The 11,985-nt window shown below is 42.3% G+C and overlaps 1 protein-coding gene across 1 annotated transcript; it reads left to right on the top strand.

Annotated features, from left to right (window-relative positions):
• The first annotated feature begins 3,040 nt into the window (after window positions 1–3,040).
• LOC141576377 (uncharacterized) lies at window positions 3,041–5,321 on the top strand. The gene has a single exon (XM_074359432.1). The coding sequence runs from the start codon at window positions 3,798–3,800 to the stop codon at window positions 4,902–4,904; it is 1,107 nt and encodes a 368-aa protein (XP_074215533.1). The 5' UTR covers window positions 3,041–3,797; the 3' UTR covers window positions 4,905–5,321.
• Window positions 5,322–11,985: the final 6,664 nt, after the last annotated feature.

Here is an 11,985-nt window from a genome sequence, read left to right as displayed (position 1 = left end):
TGCTGGCAAAGATGTGGAGGAACTAGAATTTGAATACACTGCTGATGGAAATGTAAAATGGTACAACAACATTGGAAAAATATTTGGCAATATGTCTTAGTCCGTTCAGGCTGCCATAACAAAACACCACAGACTAGGTGGCTTATAGACAACAGAGATGTATTTCTGGAGGCTGGAAAGTCCAAGATCAAGGAGCCAGCATGGTCACGTTCTGGTGAGGGCTTTCTTCTTGGTTTGTACCAGGTGATGTCTTACTGTGTTTTCACATGGTTAGAAGCGCTGAGCTGTCTCTCTGGAGCTTCTTTCACAAAGGCATTAATGTTATTCACGAGGGCTCCATTGTCATGGCCTACTCACCTCCCAAAAGCCCTACCTCCTAATACCATCACATTGGGAATCAGAGTTTTAACATATAAATTTGGGGGGAACACAGACATTTAGACCATAGCAGGCAGTTTCTTAAAATATTACATATACACCTACCATATGATCCAGGCATTCTAGTCCTAGGAATTTACCAAAGAGAAAGGAAATCATGTGTACAAACAAATACTTGTATATGAATGTTCAGAGCAGCTTTATTTTCAATAGCCAAATAATACACATAATAATAAAACAGTGGTAAAGTCCATCAACATGTGAATGGATAAACACACTGTGGTATTTCCACATAATGGAATACTCAGAGCAATAAAAAGTAATGAACCATTGATATGCATTACAACATCAATGAATCGCAACATGCTGAGTGCAAGAAGCCAGACTAAAATGCGTATATACACTATAATTAAATTTATGTAAAATTCCAGAGAATGCAACTGAATATACATATATATATATATATATATATATATATATATATATATATATATATATATATATATATATATATATATATATATATATATATGACAGAGAGCAGGTCAGTGGTTGCCTGGGGACCAGAGGGAGTAAGGAGAGGATGGAGGCAGGGATCACAAAGGAGCAGGGGCAGGAAATTCATCATATCAAAATATACCTTGGAGGAGTGTATGTGAAAGGAAAGGGCAATGAAGTAAGGCTGCACAGGGTGCTTCCAAGTTACTCACAAGATTCTAAAACTCACTGAGGGGCAGCGACCATGCATTCTGCCTGATCAACATACAAATTACTACACACACACACACACACACACACATATACTTCCTTCTTGTATGTGTGAAACATTTAAGAAAATGCACGTAAGCATCATGAAAGATAAATACATGCATATATATTATAGAGTTAATGGTAACTATAGGGTTATTTTATAGACCAGGGATTCATACAGTTTTAGAAATGGATAGAGTACTATGATCATCAACTGTGAGGCCCTCAGTTTACATCGAGAATAGTGAAGCGACCTGCCTCAGGTCAAACAACTAAGACTTAAACCTTGGTTGTTACTTTACTCCCACAGGACAGTTCTTTGAATTACTCCACCTTCCTTTTCTCATCTCTTGAGCTAGTTCTCTTTCTGTGACTTCAGTTAAACACTCTGCCCCCTCACAAGTAAAAGACATTCCTACATACATATATAAACGTATAGATACACAAATACAGCATTTGCCCATACATCCATACATACATGCATGGTGTGCTGTTTAAAAACCAGCTCTGTGGGAGGGGGACAAATTTGCAGCATGCACTTACCAATTTCTCTGTTCCCATTTCTCCCACCATGGCTGATTTCAAGCTCCCAACATGGTGTCACTGAATATGGAGTTTTGGAAGAGATGTGCAGTAGAACGCCATTTATAGTTTTTTCACCATACAGATACAGTAGATGAAAATAAGCTCAAAAAAACAGATTAATAGTAAAATGTAGTAAAATAATTAGGAAAGAATGTGTTTTGAGTGTTTACTAACTTTGGCTTTAATATAATGTATTAATGAATTCATTTACTTATTTTGTTTATATAATCTGATATTTACTAATGGTATGCTTCCCAACTGGCTCACAAAATTTCCTAAAACTTTAATAACTGATTACCACCAGTTGATTTGAGACAGCTTTAGCATACCATTGCTGCATAAACAGCTGCAAACTTTGGTGTGTGCTTCAAAAGTTCCTTGGAGTATTTCTTCCCTACTATAAAGCAAACAGAGTAAGCCTGCATTGCCCTTATTTGCTATATTTAAGAATTTGGCAAAGTAGTGGGTTAAATTTATGAACCATTCTTTGATCATCCTTATCAAATAAAAAGTGGAATTGAGTAAGCACTATATAGAGAGAGTCCATAATGTAAAATAAAGTAATTTGTACCTACTATACATAGATGGATTCATGCTGGAATCACATTTCTCCAGATGTGCCTTCCTGTTTATCTAAAAATCTAGGCCCCATCCCTCCCTCCCTCCCTTTCCTCCTTTCCTTCATTTCCTCCCTTCCTTCCCTCCCTTCCTTCCTTTCCTCCCTCCCTCCGTCTTTCATTTGTCATTGTTTTCTTGAGAACAGAAACAATAGAATATAGAGAGAGATAGAAATAAAGGTAGTGAGAGAGAGAGAGGGAGAGAGAGAGAGAGAGATTTTACAGAATTGGCCCCCACCATATGAAGATGTAATAAATATTTTTTGATATTATGTAATTATTGTTTTGGCATCTTGAGGTCATGGGGCCATGCTAGTGACCCAAGGTTGTTTTCACCCCCACCATCCCAGTGTTTTTGCAAGTATGTGGAAATCTTATTACAAACACTCCATCCACTAGCCTCAACACGTATGTTTTGCTTCTTTCCCAATAGGGGGCATCTCCACCTAGCTAGTTCCTGCCAACATAGCAAAAGACTTTACCCAAGTTCCTCTCTCTTCTCCCTGCAGGTGACCCCATGTGCCCCTGTGTGGTGTGTCATGCCTCCCATCCTCTGAGGAATTGTGAGTAATAAAGTTTTCTTTCAAAGGCAGTAAGCTCCTTTTCTGACATCTTACCATACCTGAGTACAACAAATGCTGGGTACATCTTAAAATAAATCCTGGGTACAATGGCAAGTCCAAAACCTGTAGGATAGACTGACAGTCTATTTGTCTTAGGTCAACACAATCTTGATACTAGTCTGGATAAACCTGCGCTAGTTTAGCATCTCTCAGGCCTAGCATGCTAGCCCTGGCAGCCTTCCTTTGTTCCCCTGCAGGAAAATAAAAACACAACAAACCAACCAACCAACCAACCAACCAACCAACCAGCCCCACATCAGGCTTCTTCCATTGGGTCTTAATTTCACGCCGTTGTCATTTTGCCTGCTTACACAAAATGGCTAACCCACAGAGAGGGGACACCAGGGTTTGGAAGAGGACCACAGTTTTGTGAGTGAATATTGGGAGAGTGCCCTTAGAAGGCTGCCAATCTCCTCAACCAAGGCAGGGGGGTGGAAGGAGGGTCCTCTCTTCACAACCACTCAAGCAAGCAAGAGGGTCTTCAAGACCCCTCGCTAGAGCGTCCTGTGCCCCTGCTCCACCAGAGCCACGAGGCGCTGTGACGTGATGGCAGGAGCACGGGGCAGAGCACATATGCCCCGCCCCCATCTCGAGCCCCCTCTAGGGCCCCATTGAGACGTCACCGCGGTAGCCATTGTCTGGTCCGCGTCGCGTTGCCCCAGGAGACGCCACAGGCCTCTCCAAGACTGTCAGAGCGAAGCCACAGAGTCCTTGGCCCTGACCCACGACCCTCCCCGAGAGAGGCTCCTACCTCCAGCCCAAGCCCCCTCGCCCACCTTCCAACCTCAGAGGACCAACTTTCCCTCAGATTCTCTGAGAAAGGAGAGCAAGGACTGACGGCCTCATGAGTGAGGCCGGAGAGGCCACCTGCACGGAGGTGGCAGCTTCCATCTCCCCTCAAGCCGCGCAGAAACACCTGGCGTCCTTGGGAGGCGGAGATCCTCCCCGGGCCCTAGTCGCAGGCAACCTCAGCAGCGATGGGATCCCCAAGACCCCCGCGGCAGGCGCCAAGGGAAAGGTGCCCAAGCAGGTCATCGCTAAGAGAGTGCGAGGCTCCGTCAAGTGGTTTAACGTGAAGAACGGGTACGGTTTCATCAGCAGGCACGACACCCAGGAAGATGTGTTCGTTCACCAGACGGCCATCACCCGAAACAACCCTCACAAGTACCAACGCAGCGTGGGCGACGGCGAGACGGTCGAGTTCGACGTGGTGCAGGGCGAGCGGGGCACCGAGGCCGCTAACGTGACCGGGCCAGCCGGCGCACCAGTGGAGGGCAGCCGCTATGCTGCCAACCGCCCCCGCTTCCGCCGGGGCTTCTATATCCACCGCCGCGAGCAGCCACCACGCGGTCCCAAGGGTGCTGAGGACGACGTTGACGAAGGCGAGGGCAGCGGCGAAGGCTCCACCGCAGCCCAGGGCCTGAGGCGCCGCCCGCCTGGCCACTCCCAAGACCCACGGCTGCGGCGCTTCCCGCCCTTCCGCAGGGCCCCGGCGGTGATCCGCCGCCCATCGATCCAGGCTACTACCAACGGTCCACGGGCCGCCCAGCTGCCGGGGGCCGCCCAGACCGCAGGGCCCGAGCCACGGCGGGGGCCGCGCCTCAGCTACCTGCAGAGTCGCCCTAGGGGCCGAGGCACCACGCTTGCTCCAAGACCCTCACCAAGCATCTCTGTGGAGCTGGAGGAGGAAAACAAGGAGAGCGGACGCGTCGCTGGAGATCCAAAGCAGGGGCCCCCTCCAAGCTACGGATCCCGCCGCCCCAGTAACCCGCGCCACCTCCCGCAGCAGGCTCCTGGAACCCAGGACCAGGACCCCGAGGGAGGAGAGGGCAAGATACGGAAGAGCCCTACTGAAACACCTGCTGCCATTGCTGTGGCCAAGAAGAGCAGTGCCACTGCGGAGGAGGATCCTCTGCTCATGGATGCCCCCTCTGCCGCCCAGGCCGACTAACAGCTCGGCTCCCTCCCCAGGGGCTCCCTGGCTTGGGCTGCAGGTGATGTCCCCTTGAAGAGAAGATGCCCTTTGGTGCATCACAGTCCAAACATCCACACTGTTAGAGTTGTGCCCTGAGAAAAATACATGCCCCTTCCCCAAGGCTTGAGGATAAATCACAAGATCTATACGTTTCTAAACTCCCTCATACAATCTGCCTTGGTAGTTTTGGTACACACACACACACGCCTGTACCTCTGAGTATTCTTTTTAAAGATCTGACTAGGACCACAGCTATTATACTGCATCCCCAGGTGAATTAGTTGGAGTGCTTTTAAAAATTAGTTTTTATTTTTAATACAAAAACTAAGATTATCTGATGTTGAAGATTATCTGACATTGGTTGCTGTGTGATATTACTCACCTGAAGTGGTCATTTTCTCAATAAAACATTTCATGTTACTTTTATCTGTTATCACTGTTGTCTGATTTTTTTTAAAGCCTGTCAGCACGTAATTGTATTGACACAGTCCTTTCAATCCTTCTTAGAACCAGTTTTAGCAAAGATCATGCCTATTGTTCTCTTTCCAAGTCACGAATTTAAAACTAATTCTGGACTTACAGGTTGAACTTCTCAGGGTATTCTAAAGGATAAGAATACTTGGAAAAGAAAGACATATCCCCAACACTTTCTCTTTCATCCTCTTCCCCTGCCCTGCCATTTGAGCAATAAATCTGGAGGGTGGGCCCAACTACCCACACTTCCTGCTTAGGTAGTAAGTACTCTATGAGGCAAAACACAAAAAGCTGAGCAAAACACCATGACAAGTGAAAAATGTGGCTCTCTGGAAACAGAATTTGCCTCCTCTGTATTTTTTTTCTTTTAATGGATTCAATATAATACGATTTAAGTGGTTAAAAGAAAATGGGCATGAAGGGCTGGGGGGTGGGGGAAGTGGGGAGATACTGGTCAAGGGGTACAAACTTTCAGTTGTCAGATGAATGAGTTCCAGGGACCTAATGTACAGCATGGTGACTATAGTTAACAGTACTGTATTGTGTACTTGATAGTTGCTATGAAAGTAGAGCATTAATGTTCTCACCATGACAACAACAAACAAAATGATAATTATGTGAGGTGAAGGGTGTGTTAATTAACCTTATTGGGGGAAACATTTCACAATGTATACCTGTATAAACTTATCACATTGTATATTTTAAACTTACACAATGTTATGTGTCAGTTATACCTCAATAAAGCTGGGGGAAAATCTGAAAGAAAACAAAAAAGTGAGCATGGAAGCAGGTACAGTTTTCGTTGTGCGTATCTCTGGAGCTGAATAGAAACAGCTAGTCCACAGTTTTCATCTGTGCTTCCTGGTTGAGTTCATCCAGGGGGCCTGTGGAGGATTCCTGGAGGGCTGAGCAAGTGTAGTTTAGCCCACCTCAGCCCCATTTTTGCAACAAACAGAGAAGCTCTTACTGGGAATGTCATCCCTATCCTGGTTTTCATTTGAACATACAGTGAGGTTGGTGGATGGGAGGCATGAGTTGGGTGTGGGGGGCTGGGGGAAGTGAGCGATCAATAAATTTGAAACCAACAAGGGTCTTTAAAACCTCATTTTACAGATTAATGTAATTGGATTATAAATAGCAAGATCAAAATACTTTTCTCATTTAAATGTTGAGGCATTTTATACCGCATTATAGGCTAGCATAAGGTATTTGGAGAGTGAGTATTTAATCATTCACCATGGCTAAATGTCCTCAGTCAATTGGAGTAGAAACAGTACAGATTCCTCATTCAGCAAAATATTTGGGTGCTCACTTGTGCTCACTCCTGCAAGGCACTAGGAGCTGCATCATGGTGAAGAAGATGGTCCCTTCTCTCAAGAAGCCCACAGCCTAGTGGAGAGTGAGACAAAACTAGCAGTGACTACACAATGGAGTGAGTGCTCTGGTGGAATTAGCACAGGATGTGAGAGAAAACACGGGTGACCCAGATGGTGGCAGGGTTATTTCCAGGCTAAAGGAACCACTACTTGGACGCTTAAATTTAAAATTATATTCAGCAATCACCACAAACAGAGCTCAGATTTTTTTTTAATTTAATTTTTTTCTTAATTCAAGTATAGTCAATTTACAATGTTGTGTTAATTTCTGGTGTACAGCATAGTGACATATATACATTATATATACATATATAATATTACATATACACACACACACATACATATACATATATGTATATATACACACACACATATGTATGTGTATTCCTTTTCATATTCTTTCTCATTATAGACCATTACAAGGTATTGAATATACTTCCCTGTGCTATACAGTAGGACCTTGTTTGATAAAGTCATGTCAGCATACATCTAGAAGTTTTTCCTCCAGACTCCTAGCCCAGTGCATGTCCCACTACACCAGCTGACTTCTTCAGAGACTAGCAGGGTGCACCACAAATCGTTAAACATAAGAATTTATACTGACACACAGCGCCAAGAGAGAATGGGGGAAGACCTGAAGCGAGACTAAACCTACTATGATTAGGAAATGACTCAGAAGCATCCTGGATGCCTTTTCGTGCCGAACAACAGGCATGGACATGATGTGGGGAAATTTTTTCTGTATATGCATGTTGGGTTCATAGGCCGCTCCCTGTTGTGTGAGGTATATGCATCGGGAAACAGTGAATTGGTCAGCCTTGCCGTGGAGGCTTCACTTTGGGGGGATGGAGGACATGAAGGGCCAGGCTAAGGAATCTAGGATTTTCCCTGCTCACAAAGGTATCTGACAGGATCCATTAGGTGGAGTTGACCTGGTGATTGCTGGCTGGGTGTGGAATTGAAGGGTACAGAGGCACATATCTGGAGGTGAACATATTTAACTGAGAGCAGGAATATTCTGCTGTTTCCCAGCTGCTCCAGGATTTAGGTGTACTTACTTAAGGGCAACTTCAATAGCCCAATAGGAGCCAAAGAGTATCGCCCAAGACACGACAGAAGGATGCCTGGGCTGTCTCCAGGAAACTTTGATTTAAAACAAAACCAAAAAAGAAATGTATCCTTTGTGATAATCCTCTTCCCTCTCTCACTCCCACTTCACATACCAGATATTACTTGGTTTCCCTGACTGAAAATGTGAATGCAGCAGTCATCTTTGTTTGGGTCATTGAAAGGTGACGTGCTCCAGCCTAAAGCCTTTAGTAAGAGCAGGCCTCCCTTGGATACCCTTGATTGGGAGGCTATATCCCAGAGAGCATGGGTAGGAAGGCTGTTTGCACATTAGAGCGACGTCTCAGAACCCCCAGTGTCCTATTATAATTGAATGTGAAGTCAAGAGGGTGGGATTCTTCACCCTTCTAAGAAAAAGGTGAGTCGTGAATCTGAAGCAGAAACCCCAACCGCAGTCCATTGCCTTCCTGTGACTTGCAGCATCAACAAAATGGCACTTTGTAGCTGATCTGAATCACTTCATGGATCCCCTTGATGCGGGAAGGCACGCAGTCGCAGGTGTCAATTTGGATTCCCTTTTTCTCTTCTGTATTTGGCGCTATGTGCTCCCATGCTATTATTGACTGGTTGCATAAGTTCTTTATTTTTTATTGAACCATAGTAGTTGCAACATTATGTTAGTTTTGGTTGTACAGCATTGTGATCCAGTGTTTTTGCAGATTATACTCCGTTATAGATTATTACAAAATAATGGCTATAATTTCCTTTGCAGTACAGTATATCTTGTTGCTTATCAATTTTATACATATTGGCTTGTATCTGTTAATCCTTACCCACAATTTGTCCCTTCCCCCTTTCCTCTCCTCTTTGGTAACCGCAAGTTTGTTTTCTGTATCTGTGGTCTGTTTCTGTTTTGCATATGCATTCATTTCTATTATCTTTTAGATTGCACATGTAAGTGATATCTTGCAGTGTCTGTCTTTTTCTGTCTGACATTTCACTAAGCATGATAATCTTTAGGTCCTTCCATGTTGCTGCAAATGGCAGTATTTCGTGCTTTTTAATGGCTGAGGTACATTCCATTACATAGATATAGACGTATAGATATATAGGTATGGTACATACTACATCTTCTTAATCCAGTCATCTGTTGATGGGCACTTGGGTTGCTTTCATGTTTTGGCCATTGTAAATAGAGCTGCTATGAACATTGGGGTGCATGTATTTTTTTCAAATTAGTGTTTTCATTATTTTTCTGCATATATACCCAGGAGTGGAATTGCTGGATCATATGGTAGTTTTAGTTTTAGGTTTTTTTTTTTTTTTTTTAGGAGCCACCGTACGAGTTTCCCTAGTGGTTGCACCAATTTACATTTCCATCAACAGTGTACAAGGATTCCTTTTTCTCCACATCTTCTTCAACATTGGTTCTCTGTGGACTTCCTGATGATATGCAGTCTGGCAGTTGTGAGGTGATATCTCATTGCTGTTTTGATTTGCATTTCTCTACTAATTAAAAATATTGAGCATCTTTTCATCTGCCTGTTAGTCATTGATGTGTCTTCTTTCAATAAAAATGTCTATTCAAGTCTTCTGCCCAATTTTAAATTGATTTATTTTTTGATATTGAGTTGTATGAGCTCTTTGTATATTTTGGATATTAACCCCTTGTTGATTGCATCATTTGAAAGTATTTTCACCCATTCCATAGATTGTGTTTTTGTTTTGATGATGGTTTTCTTTGCTGTGCAAAAGGTTTTATTCTTTTTTAACATTTCTTATTGAGCTATAGTCATTTTACAATGTTGTGTCAATTTTCAGTGTAGAGCACAACTTTTTAGTTATACATGAACATACATATATTCATAGTCGCATTTTTTTTCACTGTGAGCTACCACAAGATCTTGTATATATTTCCCTGTGCTATACAGTATAATCTTGTTTATCTATTCTACATATGCCTGTCAATATCTACAAATTTCAAAATCCCAGTCTGTCCCTTCCCACCCCATCCCCCTTGGCAACCACAAGTTTGTGTTCTATGTCTATGTGTCTATTTCTGTTTTGTATTTATGCTTTGTGTGTGTGTGTGTGTGTGTGTGTGTGTGTGTGTGTGTGTGTGTGTGTTTTAGATTCCACATATGGGCGATATCATATGGTATTTTTCTTTCTCTCTCTGGCTCACTTCACTTAGAATGACATTGTCCAGGGACATCCATGTTGCTGCAAATGGCGTTATGTTGTCACTTTTTATGTCTGAGTAGTATTCCATTGTATAAATATACCACCACTTCTTTATCCAGTCATCTGTTGATGGACATTTAGGCTGTTTCCATGTTTTGGCTATTGTAAATAGTGTTGCTATGAACATTGGGGTGCAGGTGTCTTTTTGAAGTAGGGTTCCTTCTGGATATATGCCCAGGAGTGGCATTACTGGGTCACATGGTAAGTCTATTCCTAGTCTTTTGAGGAATCTCCATACTGTTTTCCACAGTGGCTGCACCAAACTGCATTCCCACCAGCAGTGTAGGAGGGGTCCCTTTTCTCCACAGCCTCTTCAGCATTTGTCATTTGTGGACTTTTGAGTGATGGCCATTCTGATTGGTGTGAGGTGATACCTCATTGTAGTTTTGATTTGCATTTCTCTGATAATTAGTGATATTGAGCAGTTTTTCATGTGCCTTTTGATCATTTGTATGTCTTCCTTGGAGAATTGCTTGCTTAGGTCTTCTGCCCATTTTTGGATTGGGTTGTTTGCTTTTTTCTTATTGAGTCATATGAGCTGCTTATATATTCTGGAGATCAAGCCTTTGTCAGTTTCATCTTTTGCAAAAATTTTCTCCCATTCTGTAGGCTGTCGTTTTGTTTTGCTTATGGTTTCCTTTGCTGTGCAGAAGCTTGTAAGTTTAATTAGGTCCTATTTGTTTATTCTTGCCTTTATTTCTATTGTGGTGGTAGACTGCCCTAGGAGAACATTTCTGAGATGTATGTGAGATAATGATTTGCCTATATTTTCTTCTCGGAGTTTTATTGTATCTTGTCTTATGTTTAAGTCTTTGATCCATTTTGAGTTTGCTTTTGTGTATGGTGTATGGGAGTGTTCTAGCTTCATTGATCTACATGCTGCTGTCCAGTTTTCCCAACACCATTTGCTGAAGAGACTGTCTTTATTCCATTGTGTATTCTTGCCTCCTTGGTCAAAGATTAGTTGACCAAAAGTTTGTAGGTTCATTTCTGGGCTCTCATTTCTGTTTCATTGGTCCATATATCTGTTTTTGTACCAATACCATGCTGTCTTGATGACTGTAGCTCTATAGTATACTCTGAAGTCTGGGAGAGTTATTCCTCCAGCCCCTTTCTTTTTCTTCAGTAATGCTTTGGCAATTCTAGGTCTTTTGTGGTTCCATATAAATTTTATTATGATTTGTTCTAGTTCTACAAACTATGTCCTGGGTAATTTGATAAGGATTTCATTGAATCTGTAGATTGCCTTGGGCAGTATGACCATTTCAACAATATTGATTCTTCCAATCCAGGAGTATGGGCTATGTTTCCATTTTGTCAGGTTTGTTTTTATTATGTTACTTATGACAATACAATCACATCAAGTTAATATTTGTTGACAAGTTTGTAACAGATGTAATACAACCTTTTTGACTTTTAGTAAGCCTAGGTATAATAAGGGTATTATATTTAATATTGATGACTCCAAAGACATCTCATGCCTGTTTATGGCTTGCTAAACATATATTTTACATCTGCTTTAATCATTAAGAGGGGAAAAAAAGTACTACAAAGTTGCATTTTGATCATTATCCTCATTGTAAAATGTCTACTAATATTCAAATGTTTGTCCAGGTGCTATGACAAAGCAGTCAAAGAAAGAAGCAGTGCTTTCATAATACAAAATATTGATACTAAGTTTAAGACTAGAAACTATTTCTAAATCAGTGCCCATTCTGCAAATTAAGGCAGTACTAAACCCCATTTCAGGAGAAAATAGCCGGAGCGATTGTTGCCCTACTCCCTCAAAGATTTGGGGAAAATTGAAACAAAAATGGGAACTAAAACTGTATTCCTCTGCCAAGTTTATGATTAACCTCTCTATCCAAAAACTTCATTCCCCTTCTTCTTCTGCA

The sequence above is a fragment of the Camelus bactrianus genome, chromosome X, assembly GCF_048773025.1.
Source record: "Camelus bactrianus isolate YW-2024 breed Bactrian camel chromosome X, ASM4877302v1, whole genome shotgun sequence".
In the NCBI taxonomy this organism is placed as follows: Eukaryota; Metazoa; Chordata; class Mammalia; order Artiodactyla; family Camelidae; genus Camelus; species Camelus bactrianus.
Note: the sequence above shows the minus strand (reverse complement) of the source record. Positions and strands in the feature narration are given on the sequence as shown.

What these genes read in the sequence shown, in the direction of transcription:
- LOC141576377 (XM_074359432.1), top strand. Translation starts at nt 3,798, where the DNA reads ATGAGTGAGGCCGGAGAGGCCACCTGCACGGAGGTGGCAGCTTCCATC.